The sequence below is a fragment of the Pongo abelii genome, chromosome 7 (assembly GCF_028885655.2).
Source record: "Pongo abelii isolate AG06213 chromosome 7, NHGRI_mPonAbe1-v2.0_pri, whole genome shotgun sequence".
NCBI classification, from domain to species: domain Eukaryota; kingdom Metazoa; phylum Chordata; class Mammalia; order Primates; family Hominidae; genus Pongo; species Pongo abelii.
In genome coordinates, this window is record NC_071992.2 from 82,057,358 (window position 1) to 82,075,095 (window position 17,738).

Consider the following 17,738-nt stretch of genomic DNA (forward strand, 5'->3'; position numbering starts at 1 on the left):
TGGAGTGCAGGGGCTGGATCTTTGCTCCCATTTGTGCAAGTTTCCACTAATTTGTTGGTGTTTTGCTTTTTTGAAATCTGAGAACTGATTTTATGTAAAGAGATTTACTGCTTTATCATGTGTTGTGATTTTTTCCTCTGGCTTGTGTTTTGTCTTTTGACCTTGTCTTTTGTTTTGTGAATTTATTTTTATGTAGTCAAAATTAGCCATCTTTCCCTTTAAGGCAGCTTGCGGGTTTTTATGTCACACTTCACCTTACATGTTTAACTCTTCATCGAATGGAACTAATAAGCCAGGGAAGACACACCTGGCTTGCACTGAGCTGCCTACATGCACTTTCTCAGCTATTATTTCGTATCAACTTTGTGAGCTAAGGGGAAGAGGGCAAAAGGCAAGGGAAATGTATTGAGAACAAACCCTATACCAAGTGCTTAGCACAGTGAGAGACCTGCAGCAAAGGACAGTGTTTTCCAACCAAACTAGGGATGCAAACTCAAGTGCTTTAAGCATCCAGGCACTAACGGAGCAGGTAGTCTAGGACAGGAACCAGGCTCTCAGAGCCATACTGTCTGGGCCTGAATCTGGCCTCTAATTAGCTGGACAACGCTGGGCAAGTTTTTCAAGACTCTTTCCTAATCCGTTTGCAAAGGTCCAGGAAGGTCCTCAGTATCACCACAGTCATTTTGGTGTGTTCTAAACTATAAGGTCAAATAAGTTGGAATACTGAGCAATTAGGTTATAAACTGTTGATGCAGATAGTCCATCTCTACTGTATAATTGGGTTAAAATGTCCATACCATGACTGGAATGTGAGGAAAATAACGTAGCTTTATGTCCTGTATCCAACCTCATCTTGTTCTAGAATCCTCATTCCTGAAGAGGAAAACCACCTGCCAAACAGATCCCTTTTGATGTTAGTCTCTGTTCATTAAATATTCAGCCAAGTAAAAGATGAAGCTCTATCAGTGCTGTTTACACTCAATGGGCTTCCTGCCTGTCCTTCTCCATTCATCCCTAGATGGCTTCAGGGAGCAGTTGTGAATCAAAAGGACATGGAGGGAGGGACTGCAGGCTCCCATGCTGTCTGCCCTCTGGGTCTAGACTGCACCCTGACATAGTGTGTCTGTCACCACCTGGTCCCTCAGGGTCATGCTGGCACCCACTGCTGAGATCCTGTGTCTTGCTTACAATCTCCCCTTTTGGGGGCCCTGTACTCTGCGGCCTCCCGTGTCCTGGCATCCTGGCCTGAGTACTCTGAGCAGCTTGTGACCTGTGGCAGCCTGCGGTGTGGGGCTGCCCTCAGGACCCTCCCTCAGCCATTGCTCATCTTGCCTGCCCAGGGTGTGGCTCTGGGCAGAATCTAGGGCTTTGTTGGGCTTTGTCTAGACAACTGTGGCAAGGTCAGCCCTTGTCTCCAATTTTTTACTACCCACACTTCCCTATTCTTCTCAAGGTGGACACCAGTGGAGGTTGACACCTCCACTATCTCTCAGTGCCTTGGCCTCCCTTCCCTGTTAGCACCTTTAGTAAAACTCCATTTATAGACCTCCAATCTTGGCGCTTATACATAGAGGGCAGCTTTTGGAACTTAGAATTCCATTTTCTCTCTTCATAAAGTCTGAAATTTAAGTCTATTATCTTGCTTGCTAGGGACTCTCAAAGTTATTTTTGCATTTTCATTTCTTTTTTTTGAGACAGAGTTTTGCTCTCATTACCCAGGCTGGAGGGCAATGGTGCTGTCTCCACTCACTGCAACCTCCACCTCCTGGGTTCAAGCAATTCTCCAGCCTCAGCCTCCCAAGTAACTGGGATTATAGGCGCCCGCCATCACGCCCAGCTAATTTTTGTATTTTTAGTAGCGATGGGGTTTCACCATGTTGGCCAGGCTGGTTTCGAACTCCTGACCTCAGGAGATCCACCCACCTTGGCCTCCCAAAGTACTGGGATTACAGGCATGAACCACCGCGCCCAGTCTATTTTTGCATTTTCAAAGGCGTACAGTGACTTCATTCTAGGAGGAATCTGCCCTTAACCAAGAGGCCCTTAAGTCAATGAGTTAGGGAGGCTGAGGGCCACAGATCAGTGTAGTAATGAAAAATATATTATCTCCTCCCTCCTCTAAACTGCTGCATGCCCTAAGGATATTTACTGATGTGAGAGTCCCTAACTCAGCTGGGTGCGGTGGCTCACGCCTGTAATCCCAGCACTTTGGGAGGCCAAAGTATGTGGATCACTTGAGGTCAGGAGTTCGAGACCAGCCTGGCCAACATGGTGAAACCCCGTCTCTACTAATAATACAAAAATTAGCCAGGTTTGGTGGCACGTGCCTGTAATCCCAGTACTCAGGAGGCTGAGGCAGGAGAATCACTTTAACCTGGGAGGCAGAGGTTGCAGTGAGTCCAGATTGTGCCACTGCACTTCAGCCTGGGTGACAGAGTAAAACTGTTTCTCAAAAAAAAAAAAAAAAAAAAAAGTCCCCAACTCATCGCCTATTAAGAAGTAGAAGCTAAGTCTTTTGGTACAATCTGTTTCTTCTTCAACCTCTTCTTACCTCCCCTTTCCCCCTTCCTCAAGTTTGATTAAACCTCTATCTTGAAAAATAATGGGAGGCTGAGGCAGGAGAATGGCGTGAACCCGGGAGGCAGAGCTTGCAGTGAGCCGAGATCGAGCCACTGCACTCCAGCCTGGGCAACAGAGCGAGACTCCGTTCTCAAAAAAAAAAAAAAAAGAAAGAAAAATAAGCTCTTACCTCCTACCACTGAACCATACTGTCCATTCCTGCAAGAAGCTCTATTTCCTGTCAACAAAGAAAAGGAATGTGCTAATGTAAGCAAAGTGTGTATCCCTAGAGTGGCCACAAGTCTGGGTGGGCTCGCATAGGTTAGGGGAAGAGAAGAGACCAGTAGTCATTGCTTATGGCAAGTTTTCTGCTTCTGTTAAGCCATCTCCACTACCACCATCACCCCAGACATTGTCCAGTGTCTAGTCTCTGGCACTGGCTGGCTGGAGAGGAAAACAAGACCACCTGGGCCCAGTCTTCATTACACCAGGTGTGGCTGCTCTCTGGACCTCTCAGACTGAGTGTGGCTCAGCACTGGCAGCTTTAGTTGTTCTGGTCTGGTTCTAAAGTCAGGTCTCCTCTTTGAGGCAGTCTCTCCTGTGTGTCCCTATAACTACACACTATAGCAGGACTGGACACTGGTGGAACTGGCCTCTTCTTTCTAAATCGGGGATCTGAAAATAGCTTCGCACCTTTCCGCCTCTCTTGACTCGCCTGCCTCTGCCATTGCATACCATTATTTTTACTTGATTGTAGCCCATGTCTCAAGATGACTCTGGTACAGGGTCTTATGGCCGCAAGGTGGTACAGATGTTCTACACACAGAGTAGGGACACTCTTGCATAGGCCTACTTTTTAAAAATACAGCTTAATTAAATTTTTTTTTTTTTTTGCCTGGGACAGGGTCTTACTGTCTCCTAGGCTGGAGTGCGGTGGCACAATGATGGCTCACTGCAGCCTCCACCTCCTGGGCTCAAGCAATCCTCCTACCTTAGTCTCCTGAGTAGCTGGGACCACAGGCACACGCCACCATGCCCGGCTAATTTTTTAATTTTTTTGTAGAGACAGGTTCTCACTACGTTGTCCAGGCTGGTCTTGAACTCCTGGCCTCAAGTGATCCTTCCGTCTCAGCCTCCCAAAGTGCTGGGATTACAGGCATGAGCCACTGCACCTGGCCTTAAAAAATTTTTTGTTCCACATCATATATCCATCTACATAAACAATTAAGCTACTTTGGCCAGGCACAGTGGTTCACGCCTGTAATCCCAGCACTTTGGGAGGCTGAGGCGAACAGATCACTTGAGGTTAGGAGTTCGAGACCAGTCTGGCCAACATGGTGAAACCCTATCTCTACTAAAAACACAAAAATTAGCTGGGTATGGTGGCGGGTGCCTGTAGTCCCAGCCACTCAGGAGGCTGAAGCAAAAGAATCGCTTGACCCCGGGAGGCAGAGGTTGCAATGAGCCAAGATGGTGCCACTGCACTCCAGCCTGGGCAACAGAGGGAACTCTGTCTCAAAAACAAAACAAAACAAAACAAAACAAAAAACAAACAAAAAAAACCGGAATTAAGCTACCTTATAATAGCACACATTTAACATTTTTAAGTTAGTGATTTCAGAGTCTATCTGAAAATAAAAATGGTTAAAATAAATTTTTCTTTAGACATCACATTGCTTGAAATGGCCCCCAGTTTCTAATGGCTAAAAAAAATGAAGATGAGTGATTAAAGTTCATCCCTCGGACATACTTCTTGGCCCTGGGAGGGCAGGAATGCATGAGATTCTTTAGTAACATTCATATGCACAAGAAATGACTACTGACATAATCTTTAATAGTTAGGATTACTCTTCAGTTTATTATTTAAAACCTTATGACAGCTAAAATGCTAAGGTATAATTTATAATGAAAGCATTTGAGTGACTGAGGTATATTTCACTGAGCTGTTTTGTCTTATGAGTTGAAATTAAGACTTGTATAAACATAAAAAGGGAAACCTTTCCCAGGTTTATGTAGTTAGGTAAGAATAATGTCCCTCATTCCCTACTGTGCTGCAGTGCCATCTGTGCAGTGCTCAGAGTCTATAGGCAGCAAATCTACAGGATTTAAGCAACATTTATTTTTCAGTACAACAGCTGCATATAAGACCACCAGCTAGCATTACATAACAAAAGTACATATTATCTTTGAGATATACAACTTTACAGTATTTTCCTAGTGCTTTTAAAATTTTACAATCTTAGCTTTTGAGTTCTTTTAAAATGACAATAACAAAAACAAAATGGAAAAATCAAAAGTGCATGTATCAGAGAAAAACAGCAATACTATACTGTGTCTTACATCATCTGGGAAATTAGTTTATCAATCACATCCTCCAGCCATAATAGACTGGAGTGCAGTGGCATGATTATCATTAATTGCAGCCTCAATCTCCCAGGCTCAGGCAATCCTCTCACCTCAGCCTCCTGAGTACCTGGCACTACAGGCACACACACCAAGCCCTGCTTTTTTTTTTTTTTTGTATTTTTAGCAAAGAAGGAAGGGGTTTCACCATGTTGCCCAGGCTGGTCTCGAACTTCTGACCTCAGGTGATCCTCCCACCCTGGCTTCCTAAAGTGCTGGGATTACAGGCATGAGCCACCTCACCCAGCCACCAGCAATGATTTAGAAAAACTCGGCCGGACGCGGTGGCTGACGCCTGTAATCCCAGCACTTTGGGAGGCTGAGGTGGGGGGATCACGAGGTCAGGAGATCAAGACCATCGGCTAACATGGTGAAACCCCGTCTCTACTAAAAATACAAAAAAATTAGCTGGGCATGGTTGCGGGCACCTGTAGTCCCAGCTACTTGAGAGGCTGAGGCAGGAGAATGGCGTGAACTCGGGAGGTGGAGCTTGCGGTAAGCTGAGATCGTGCCACTGCACTCCAGCCTGGGCGACAGAGCGAGACTCTGTCTCAGAAAACAAAACAAAACAAAACAAAACACAAACAAAAAACTCATTAATTTGTCACCAGGTTAAGACAGAATCTGCTAGTGCTAGAGGAGTCAAAGTTCATAGCTTTTCAAATAAAATACACAATTGATATAATTTGTAGTAACCCACACATAGTAAGAAAAGAGCATTTAGATTAAGCCATCTCTCAAAATATCTAATATATAAATTGAGATCAGAAGCAGTCTGATTTGTGGTTTCTTCTCCCTGCCAGCTAATAAGAACAATACAATTATACATAGAGCCAACAAGCCTTATTGACAAGTCTTATCATGTCATGATAACAAATATAAATGGTGTTCATTTCTAAGTGAATCACATTGGCCACTGTAAAGAAATGTTTTGTGTGTATTAGATTATTTTCTCAGTGGTGGCTCATGCCTGTAATCCCAGCTGTTTGGGAGGCTGAGGTGGGTGGATCACTTGAGGCCAGGAGTTTGATAACAGCCTGGGCAACATGGCAAAACCCCATCTCTACCCAAAATACAAAAATCAGCTGGGCATGGTGCCGCGCCTCTGTAATCCCAGCTACTTGGGAGGCTGAGAGGCAGGAGAATCGCTTGAACCTGGGAGCTGGAGATTGAAGTGAGCTGAGATCTCACCACTGCACTCCAGCCTGGGCAGCAGAGTGATACTCCAACTCGAAAAACAACAGAGGCTGGGCACCGTGGCTCGCGCCTGTAATCCCAGCACTTTGGGAGGCCGAGGCAGGCGAATCACTTGAGGTCAGGAGTTCGATACCAGCCTGGCCAACATGGTGAAACCCTGTCTCCTACTAAAAATACAAAAGTTAGGTAGGCATGGTGGTACATGCCTGTAGTCCCACTTACTCAGGAGGCTGAGACAGGAGAATCGCTTGAACCCAAGAGGTGGAGGTTGCAGTGACTGGAGATTGTGCCACTGTACTCTAGCCTGAGAAACAGAGTGAGACTCTGTCTCAAAAAAAAAAAAAAAGACAGCATGGTAAAAAATAAGCTAACACCAAGTAGGTATCTATCATCTAAAAAGATTTTCAAAAGTAGCTTCAGTGTTTGTTAAATATCCAAAGAGAGAAACACAAATTTAACAGACTAATTTTCAAATTAGTACTTTATTTTTATGATACCTCTTATGACCATTCACCATTAAAGCATTAAAACAGCATGCTCCTTTGAATCTTTGAGTGAAAATATGCAATTTCTCCTCTGTAATTTTCCAACATACCAAAACCTATCTTCGTATCTAGCAATTTAATAAAATGTTATGAAAATCTGTAACAAATACACTTCTTTGGCATTAACACAACTTGTAACTGGATGAGAAGAATTAAAAAGTAATACCATCAAAGGCAAAGCTCTACTAACTATTTAACAGGATGACTTAGAAGTCCAATTATTCAACACATAGTTTTTTCCCCAGTTAAATGCTTTAAAAACTAGCCAAACTAATAAATTTTAAGAATTATTAGCAAGAAAATCATTTTTCTGAAATTCTTGCTGTTAAATTTAGTGTTTACAATTCAGTTTGAGGTAACTTTAAAGAAGTTTTGATTTCATTCCTTAGGATAAAGATTCTTTTTAGCACTTCTTATGTCAATAACTTATAATAGTGAATGTCTGAATCCAAATCTCATTTTACTTTTTATTTCTTTCCATGAGTAGGTAAATATGTTTACAAATATTTAAATATGCAAGTACTTTTCTACATATTAATATGTAGAGAACTTTTATCATATATCTTTCTTGCAAAAAGATATGCTTCTGTCACATTATGAGTATATTCACATTAAAACAATAAAACTGGGCCAGGCACGGTGGCTCTTGCCTATAATCCCAACACTTTGGTAGGTGAGGTGGGAGGATTTATTGAGCCAGGATTTCAAGAGTAGCCTAGGCAACACAGTGAGACTCCATCTCTACAAAAAAAATAACAGAATTAGCCAGGTGTGGTGACATGCACCTACATTGTGAAGTCTGCTGTCCGCTGACACCTGGTCTTCTGTTCACACTGGACTGCAGGGATTCCCAGTGCCTTCCACAAGTTGCAAACACTGTAAGATACAGAATAACCCTCTAGGAAGGTGACCAAGACCTGTCCTCTGAGCAAACCATTTCTAATACTCCAAACAAGTTTTCTAAGAGGGAAAAATAACTACTTATTGAATTTATTGCATCTTCATATTACTGCAACAATTTTGAAATGGCGTCTTAGACCAACTTAAGCACGGTATGGTTTTCACAAAAAAGGAATACTGGTATATTATAAACACAGATTTTTATCTTTTTAAACTAGGAAGACTGCACCAATAGATATGAACTTTTCTGTTTGTAATAGATACACTACAGCAATATCTATATTGCATTATTTAGCTATATACACAATTGTTTGCTTTCATGTGACTCCTTTTTTCTAATAATTTCTCTTGCACTATACAGTAGTGACTCTCACACTGAACAGATAAGCTGTGTGTTTTATATAACACTGATTATTTCATTCCACATTTAGACAGATAAACCTGAACATCCAACTATGGGTTCACATGTAAACTTTCAGAAATTTTGTTATGTCTCATATAATAAATATAGAATTATGTCATAGTATTTAAAAACAATAGCCACCACTTCTACCAGCCCCCACCAGGGGAGAGCCTAAGGCTGTGAGCCTGTTGGAGTGTTGTCATGATTTGTTTTTTCTCCAGAAACAGAATGCTTCAGAAACTGACCAGTAGCACCGATGTACAATCTTGATCGCATGGGCCATTTCTGAAAAAGATTATTTCAACAAGAATTCAAAAGTTAGTATCTATGACATATATTAACATGGTCTACAATGTTAAAGATTGCAAATAGCCCAATGCAAATGCAATATTATGTAGCTAATAACAATTATAAGTATGAAGTATAAGAAACAACATGAAAAAATGTTTATTAATGCTAACAGTAAAAAACAAAAATATACTCAGACTTTGATTAACATTTTAGAAGTAATATGTGTGCTTATGGACAAGAACTGCAAGAAATCATGAAAAATAAATATAGTTAAAGTGTAGAGAAATATATCTGCCTGTAATGTTTTAATTTTAAACTAAACCTAAAACAAAATTAAGCCTAAAACTAGATCCTTGGCTTTAAAAATATTTTTAAAAGTTCCAATTTTAGTATATGTGCTGCCGAAGTGAGCACTATATTTTAAAGAGTTCTGTGTGGTATTATGTGTCTATACATGTCAAAGGACCACAGTGAAAAGTGTCAACTGTCTATATATATATATTTTTTGAGACGGAGTCTCGCTCTGTCACCCAGGCTGGAGTGCAGTGGCACAATCTCAGTTCACTGCAACCTCCATCTCCTGGGTTCAAGCGATTCTCCTGCCTCAGCCTCCTGAGTAGCTAGGATTATAGGCGCATACCACCACGCCTGGCTAATTTTTGTATTTTTAGTAGAGACAGGGTTTTACCACGTTGGCCAGGTCGGTCTTGAACTCCTGACCTCAAGTGATCCACCCGCCTCAGCCTCCCAAAGTGCTGGGATTACAGGCGTGAGCCACCAAGCCCAGCCCCATCTATGCATCTTATCTAGCTAAAAAACGATATCTAGAATTCATAAATATTAGAATATTTGGTATGATACTAAGAGAACATCCTGATTAAATGTCTGTATGTATTGACATCATCTAGCTCTAACCTTTTGGTAATCATCACATTTGAATTACTGATGGTGATTTTTCTAAATTCATCTTTATGATGGGCAATCTCTCAAACAATATAATTTATTGCCCGACAGACATAATGATGAAAAAACATATTACATGAGTAGTTCTTTCAGAATAAAACTCTTTTGGGAGGGAGGCAGGTGTCATATAATCAGTTAAGTTCTAAGATCCTTAGAATACTACTTTTGTTTTTTTTAATACAGAGAGGGACTAAAAAAAAAAAAAATACAACTCCTAAAAGTCAGCAATCTGGTCCCACACTCTCCAGGGAGCAAGTGCTGCCTTACGTAAGCAGGCTACCTATCTTCATCAGCGAACACACACAGGCCAACTGCTAGTTACATAGCACGGACACACACAGGCCAACTGCTAGTTACATAGCACGATAAAATGTTTTTAAATGCCTGGCAGATAATCCACAGTGCTCAAATAGAGGTACAATTATTAACATGCCAAAGAACATTAAGAGCTCTGGGTTCACAACCCAAGTTGCTAATATTAGACTCACTCTGAGAGCTTTAAATAAATACTGATGGCAAAGTTACACCCCAGACCAATTAAGTCAGAATGAACTATTACTTCTGTTACAGAGTTAATAGAATGTAAGCAGAGTTAGATCTTAGATGGAATAATATAAACTCTCATTGCACTTGTGAGCACAGTTATTTTCACCTAAACTGGGATTGCAAATGTAAAACATAGCCATAAAGAATAAGTAGGCATGTGATACTATCTGGAAAGTTTTGTTCTGTGGCAACCAACCAAAGTCCTAATTTTTATTTTTTAAATTTATTTTATTTTATTATTATTATTTTTTTATGAGACAGGATCTCATTCTGCTGCACAGGCTGGAGTGGTAGTGGTGTGATCATGGCTCACTGCAGCTTAAACCTGCTAGGTTCATGCAATCTTCCTGCCTCAGCTTCCTGAGTTAGGACTACAGATGTGTGCTACCATGCTGGGCTAATTAAAAACTTGTTTTTTTGTTTGTTTGTTTTTGCAGAGGCAGAGTCTCACTATGTTGCTTTGAGTTCAAGGGTGGTCTTGAACTCCTGGGCTCAAGTGATCCTCCTGCCTCAGCCTTCCAAAGTGCTGGGATTACAGGTGTGAGCCACCATGCCTGGACTCAATTTTTAAAAATAATACATATGCATTCCTATACATTCTAGGTATATCATTGTCAGTGGTCCTGTTCCTGGGATCTTTGCCAAAAATAAACTAATGTGTTTATTTTTATTTTTTTTGAGACGGAGTCTTGCTCTGTCACCCAGGCTGGAGTGCAGCAGCAGATCTTGGCTCACCGCAACCTCCGCCTCCTGGGTTCAAGTGATTCTCCTGCCTGAGCCTCCCAAGTAAGTGGGATTACAGGCATGTGCCACCGCGCCCGGCTAATTTTTGTATTTTTAGTAGAGACGGGGTTTTGCCATGTTGGCCAGGCTGGTCTCGAACTCTTGACCTCAAGTGATCTGCCCGCCTCAGCCTTCCAAAGTGCTGGGATTACAGTGTAAGCCACCAAGCCCAGCCAAACTAATATGTTTTAGAAACTGGAGTGAGGTTTATCTGATATATCAAGATCTGGCATTGTTATATCAGATTAAAGTCCTTCATTATACTGAAGACCCCAGTGCTGTAGTGTTACAGACTGAATGTTTGTGTCCCTCCAAAATGCACATGTTGAAGCTCTTACCTCTAAGGTGATGGGATTTAGAGACCAGGCCTTTGGGAGGTAAAATGAGTTAGATTAGCTCATGAGGGACTAATACCCATTTAAGAAGAGGAAAATCGGGCCGGGGGCAGTGGCTCATGCCTGTAAGCCCAGCACTTTAGGAGACTGAGGCGGGCAGATTACAAGGTCAAGAGATCAATACCATCCTGGGCAACATGGAATCGCTTCAACCCAGGAGGCGGAGGTTGCAGTGAGTCCAGATCGCACCACTACACTCCAGCCTGACGACAGAGCAAGACTCCGTCTCAAAAAAAAAAAAAAAAAAAAAAAAAGAAAAAATGCTGGATGCAGTGGCTCACGTAATCCTAGTACTTTGGGAGGCCGAGGTGGGTGGATCACCTGAGGTCAGGAATTCAAGACCAGCCTGGCCAACGTGGTGAAACCCTGTCTCTACCAAAAATACAAATATTAGCTGGGTGTGGTGGTGGGCGTCTGTAATCCCAGCTACTTGGGAGGCTGAGGCAGAAGAATCGCTTGAACCCAGGAGGTGGAGGTTGCAGTGAGCCGAGATCACACCACTGCACTCCAGCTTAGGCAATAAGAGTGAAACTCCATCTCAAAAAAAAAAGGAATCTTTCTCTCTCTCTCTCTCTCTCAGTGTACACGTAGAGGCCAAGTGAGAACACAGAGAGAAGTGGGCCATCTACAAGCTAGCAAGATAGCCCTTGCGAGGAACTAAACCCCGCATCTTGATTTTGGATTTTCCAGTCTCCAGACTGTGGGAAAATAAATTTCTGTTGTTTAAAAGAGCCAGTCTGTGGTATTTTGTTATGGCAGCCTGAGCAGACTAATACACATAGTGAATAGTGTAGCACAGATATCAACTTTAAGTGCAGAATTTGTGGCTACATTATATACCAGTGCTTTGAAACATTTTACCTGCCCCATTTTCATAAGCATAAAAATCTCATGCTCAAATGTCAAATGTAAATTGAGAATTATATGAACTAAATACACTTGAAAGCAAATAAAATTAAAATACTACTGAATGCTCTACTGGTGGTCCTCTTACATGCTATCCAGGTCCCACTGTGTTAAGAATTGCTAAAAAAAAAAGAATTGCTCTAAATCATTCAGCCAAGTGTGGAGACAAATGAAGGCGTCTATTTCATCCTTGCTAGGATAAAATTAACGAAGCAAACCTAAAACTGTATATTTGGAATTTTGCCTCCTTTTTCATGGATTAATAAATGTTCTTTTTTAAGAATGTTGTGTCCTTGATTTTCAAAAAGGCTTGTAATGATTTTATTGAACTTAATTTAATCAGACACACAGTTTTAAGAGTAGACACACCGTTTTAAGAGTCTGAAATTAAAATGTACATAGAATATTGGTTAGGTTGTATGTCATCACGATGCCAAAAAAGCCAGTTGACTGATTTACATTTTCTTTTCAACAGTTTGTTTCAGGATTGTGCAGATTAACACAATCCTTACTTAGCTCTACTTTCCCTAACAGGGTATCTTTAAAACCACTTACTGTAGTTTCATTAAGCTTAGAAAATTTAGCAAACTCATAATTAACTAGAACTGAACCTGAAACTGAAGACCTTAAAAATCCCAGCTCTTGGGAGGCTGAGGTGGGTGGACCATGAGGTCAGGAGATCGAGACCATCCTGGCCAACGTGGTGAAACTCCGTGTCTACTAAATACAAAAATTAGCCAGGTGTGGTGGCGCACGCCTATAGTCCCAGCTACTCAGGAAGCTGAGGCAGGGGAATGACTTGAGCCTGGGAGGCGGAGGTTGCAGTGAGCTGAGATTGCACCACTGCACTCCAGCTTGGGTGACAGAGAGACTCCATCTCAAAAAACAACAACAAAAAAGCACTTAATTAAGTGACTCAAAAGTAACAAAACCCTGTTATCTATTTTTTTCGATTATTGTTTACCTATCATAGACAATGATTATTAAATAAGGGGCACGATAATAAAGTCATCTGTGTTTTTCTGCCAATGTAGAGATCTGAAATACATTCCTGTTTCTTACCGAATCACTGCCTTTTGGGCAGCTGATGCTGATGGAAATAAATTGCTCATACCCCACAGGGATTAAAAACTGCCATTTCAGGCTATGCACCAGGTTCCCAGTCTCTTAAACTTCCAGTTTCATTTGAGATGTTTGTTTTCTTTTTTGAGACAGGGTCTTGCTCAGTTGCCCAGGCATGCAGTGGTGCAATGTAGCTGCAATCTCTTGGGCTCAAGCAGTCCTCTCGCATAAGCCTCCCAAGTAGCTGGGACTACAGGTGCACACACCACAGCCACCTAATTTTTAAAATTCTTAGTAGAGAGGAAGTCTTGCTATGAAATGCTCTTAAAGTAAATCCCCAACAGTGGTAATGTGCTAACGTTACTGATAGTAAGGACTGATGATTCAAAATAATGGCCTTGAAATATTTGTTAAAAAGCTTGGATCATCAGGGTAAGACCTAACACTATGTTGTAAGGCAGAAAAATGAAGTCATTTTAGAACACTTTTTACAAAACAATCGTTTATAATGAGCCTTTAGTTGACCATAAAAGTATAAATAGTTAGGATATTTTAATTTCTTTCGCATTAATCAAAGGTAGACAATGTTTAAACATTTTGGTAGTGTCTGTAAAATAATGTGTTAACAGTTAACAGGCGGTTTCAATTATGTACATAACATCTCTTTCCTCTGAACTTCCATAGCACATAATTATAGTTCTTTTATGGAAAATATAACATTCTCCCTTCCAATACTGTTGTTTCTTTGTCTTTGTCTCAATAATATGTTCATATAGGAAAGGGACTGAGTCTTATTAATTGTGTTCACTCCCCTAAAATAGTGCTTTGCACATAGTAGGAATTCAATAAATGTTTGATTTTAAAACATGCTTGATTTTAGTCACTTGTTCAAGCAACATTAATTTCATTTAAAAAAATAATCCTTGGCTTTGTATCATTATCTCTAGAGTTGTCTTTTAAAATAAAAACAATCAATATTTACAAATAAAAACAGTTATGATTACAAAAACATTTGGTACATGAATCAAGTGCAAAAAGACGCTTGCTATGCTTATTGTTACATGGAAATGATGCTTCTAACATTATTCATTCAAAAAAAGCATTCCAAGAAAATAAGTTGAAAAGCATGTTGACTTCTCATTCTGAATTATATCTCCCATAAAGTATTTAACAGATGCTCTTTGTATTACAATCTACTTAACGTTAAAATAAACTTCCTTAGAGTATATGGCAAATGTCAAGTCAAAAGAAATTTAATATTAATGGTATATTCGAATAGCAATCTAATGAACACGGTAATACAAAACCCCTTAATAATGACTTTTCTGCTGAGATTATAAAACTTACAAATGAAATAAGGTCTATCATAATTATAAATAATGATATTTCATGTCTTCATATTTAATATTGAAATCATTTAAGTCTATCATTATGATTATATTTGCAAAGTAAATTTTGTTAAACCTTACCACAGAATTGTAAGTTCAGTTAATATCAGAGGGTGTGCTTTACCATATTAAATAATTTATTGAACACTGATATACTTAAAGCTAAGTCTTAAGTCTTAACTTTGCATTTGTGTGTGTGTGTGTGCGCGCGCGCGTGTGGCCAAATATTTCAGGGTGGTGGAGCCAAAACCGAAAATTTAGGTTTAGCAAGTAATGAGATGATGCATTTGGAACAGAAAAATCAGTGTAAGGTTTCAAAACAATCAAATCTAGAAGAGGAGGATGATGCAAAAACTGAATACTGCAATAGGTAACGAAGCATAATCATATATACCATGTTAAGTGAAAACTGTGACCGTTTTACCAATATGTAAAGAAATTACGCAAAATGGATTCTCTTGTCTAATTTTGTACATTACAGACTTTGAATTTAGTAATCAATTCACTCAACATACATGCCAATCTATTACGAACGTATTTAAAAACACTGTAGTTTTTTCTTAACACTTTTGGTAGCTGTCAAGTCTATGATATTTAACCTTTATTTAAACGGACTGAAATTTTACTCCACAGAGATGCAGAATGGTCTCATTTGTTCTTATTAGTTTTACCAAAAAATTTCAACAGTGTTTTCCTAGAATCACTTAGGGCCATTACTCCAGTGAAATCTTTCAAATATCCCATAAAAATCAATGAAAGCGTAATTATGTAAATAAAAGATGCTTAAAAACTCTCAGAGGGGTCATACATATAACTCAGACATTAAACATTATCAGGATGTGCAACCAAGCCCCCATTTCTCACCTTGGAAGGCACAAAAATCCTTCGGAGGCATCCTGTAAGAGGCCTGCGAGACTCTTACCAAGCCACCCCGGCTTTAAACGCCTCACCAGCCACCTGTGAACCGCGAAGGAGCAGGCTCTCGCGGCGGGGACCTTGCCACCAGTACCCTCGCGGGCCAAGGTCGTTCTGCCGGTCGGCTTCCTGCCTCACCCGAAAAGGAATGAGAGCGTCTACTCAAGACGGTGACTGGCAGGGCAGATCAAGGTGTCCTGGTATCGGCCCTAGCCCCGCGGTGCGCCCCGCCCGCTTACCTTGACCGGGTGCAGGTAGCCATCGCCGCGCAGAGCGCCCAACCCGGGGTCCGCCGGCGCCTCGCCGTCGTCCTGCAGACTGCGGGTGAGGTGCGCGATGTAGGTGGTGGCCAGCAGCAGCACGTCCAGCTTGGACAGTTTGGTGTCGGGCGGCACGGACGGCAGCGTGCGCTGCAGCTCCAGGAAAGCGTGCCGCAGGGTCTGCACCCGGCTGCGCTCCCGCGCCGCATTCGCCGCCGCCGGCCGCCCGCTCCCGGAACGCGAGCCGCCCCCGGGGCACGCCGGCCCCGGCCCGGTCCGCCCGGGACTCGAGTCGCGGATGGCGGCGGCCAGAGGCGAGGGCTCGGCGCTGGCGCTGAGGGGGCTACCCGCTGGGCGGCCGCGGTCCATGGCAGCTTCACGCGCCGCGCGCGCTGCAAAGGACCGAAGGTGCGGTGAGGCAGGGGGCGGTCTGGCTTAACCCTAGAGGCGAACCCCCCTGGTTCTCCCCGTGCGCCCACCAGCAGCCCAGCGGGGCTGAGGGCGCTCTCAAGGGAGCTCGTTTTGCCCGGGACGCGTTTTGCTTTCCGACGTCTGGGGAGAGTTGCGGGACTCCGGAGTTCTTGGGCTTCCTAGAAGGGTAAGAAGAGGCGCAGTGCGGGCTTTGCTTTTCAGGGGCAAATTAAGCAAAAGGTCTACTCTACCCGGGAAGAAGGATCTCGGAAGCACAGCTCCGGATCAGCACTTGTTCGCGCTTGGGTGACTTTATCCAACCCGGCGCGCACGAGAGGTGGCGCGGATCCTTCTCGCCGACGCCGCGGAAAACCACGGCTCACCAGCTGCCCTCGGCCTTTCACGCCAGGGGGGATTTCTGCCCGAGGAGTGGGGGACCCTTAGCCTCACCTCGGAGTACGGCACCCGCCACCGTTCCGAGCCCGAGAGCCGCGCAGTACGCGTCTCACGGGTCCCTCACCTTTCCTGGAGCTGCTGAGTGGAGCTCCCCTCCGTGGTGCGGGCGGGCGAGGGGCGTGGAGCAGGGCCTGTGTGGCCAGGGCCGCGCTGGTCACTCCATCCTCCTCCGGCCGAAGCCCAAGTCGACGGCTGCTTCCAACCTCCGCTGGCTGTGACTTTTATGCGGGTGCCCCACGGCCAGGCGTGTGTGCTCCGACCGGCTAAGGCAGGTCGGGCGGAGGACCTGGCCCACCCGAGGGGCTACGCCGGGGGGCTGAGGCTGCTTAGAGGGTCATTAATCAAACCGCCCGGCGGGGCGGGCTCAGGGGGCGGGGCGTCCTCCTGGCCCCGCCCCTCGGCTCAGAGCCTCACGCCGCTTTCCCCGAGGCTCCTCGCTGAGGGCGTGTGGAGAGTTTGGGGTGTCTGCTGCCGGCTGCGGTGGGGCCGGGCTGGAGGCCGCGGGTGAGGCCTGTGGTTAACCTCGCGCTGCCGAGGTCCTACCTCCTCGGGTCCAGTCTGATTCCAGGCCGCTTCCAGGCCGGTGCCCAGCTGAGGCGGGAACGCTGCAGTTTGGTTGAGCGTGACTTTTAGGCTCTGTGAGGAAAAGTCGAGCGCGCCACATCGAGGCGCTAGCCGTTTATTCTACCACAAGGTAAAAGATTCATGCTGCCCTAGTTACCCTAAAGCTGGGAGATACACTGCACTTCCTACCAGACCCCGAATGCTCTCAGTGTCTGTAATTCTTTAAGAAGTTCCTAGAGCAGACAGCCCTTGGATCGTGGGCACTTCTCCCCGGGGACGCGGACCCTGCTGACCGCCTCCGCTGCCCCCGCGGGGGCCACCACTCTTTAATTATTTGGGCGAAACATTCTTTTCTGGTTTTGCACTTGTGGACCCACGGGAAGCGTGACTTGCAGCGAGGCAGGACCCGATCCCAGGCTTCTTTAGAAAGCCGACGCTGCGCCGCAAGGCCTGTTCAGAGCCGCTCCAGGAAGCCGTGGGCCCCCGGCCGCCCCAATCCGCAGCGGTTTCTGCAGTTCCTGGACCCGTCGCCTTCGTAGGTGAAATCTGAGTACTTTCCAGCAACATAATTAGAACACACTCGAAACAATGCCTGCAGTTCTCCGAGTAGGACATTTTCTGTTTTTGTGTTTGAGACAGGGTTTCTGTCGCCCAGGCTGGAGTGCAGTGGTGCCATCTCGGCTCACCTCAGCCTCCAAATCTCGGGCTCAAGCCAAGAGCAGGATATTTTCTTATATTCTTTGGGGTCAAACGGAATATCAAATTTAAAATGTCACTAAAGAAACGGCGCT

At 43.7% G+C, this 17,738-nt stretch overlaps 1 protein-coding gene across 1 annotated transcript; it reads right to left on the reverse strand.

Annotated features, from left to right (window-relative positions):
- Nucleotides 1–6,295: 6,295 nt before the first annotated feature.
- On the reverse strand, nt 6,296–16,859 carry TCF24 (transcription factor 24). The gene is made up of 4 exons (XM_002819148.5): nt 16,448–16,859; nt 15,996–16,106; nt 15,496–15,908; nt 6,296–8,292 (listed from the first exon to the last, which is right to left on the reverse strand). Exons 3-4 carry the CDS (start codon nt 15,883–15,885, stop codon nt 8,179–8,181), a joined length of 504 nt encoding a protein of 167 aa, XP_002819194.2. The 5' UTR covers nt 15,886–15,908; nt 15,996–16,106; nt 16,448–16,859; the 3' UTR covers nt 6,296–8,178.
- Nucleotides 16,860–17,738: the final 879 nt, after the last annotated feature.

Excerpts from the sequence above, each read along its gene's own strand:
- TCF24 (XM_002819148.5), bottom strand. The coding sequence starts at position 15,885 with ATGGACCGCGGCCGCCCAGCGGGTAGCCCCCTCAGCGCCAGCGCCGAG. Across the intron at positions 8,293-15,495 it reads GCTACCTGCACCCGGTCAAG|AAATGGCCCATGCGATCAAG; the intron begins GTAAGCGGGCGG and ends AATCTTTTTCAG.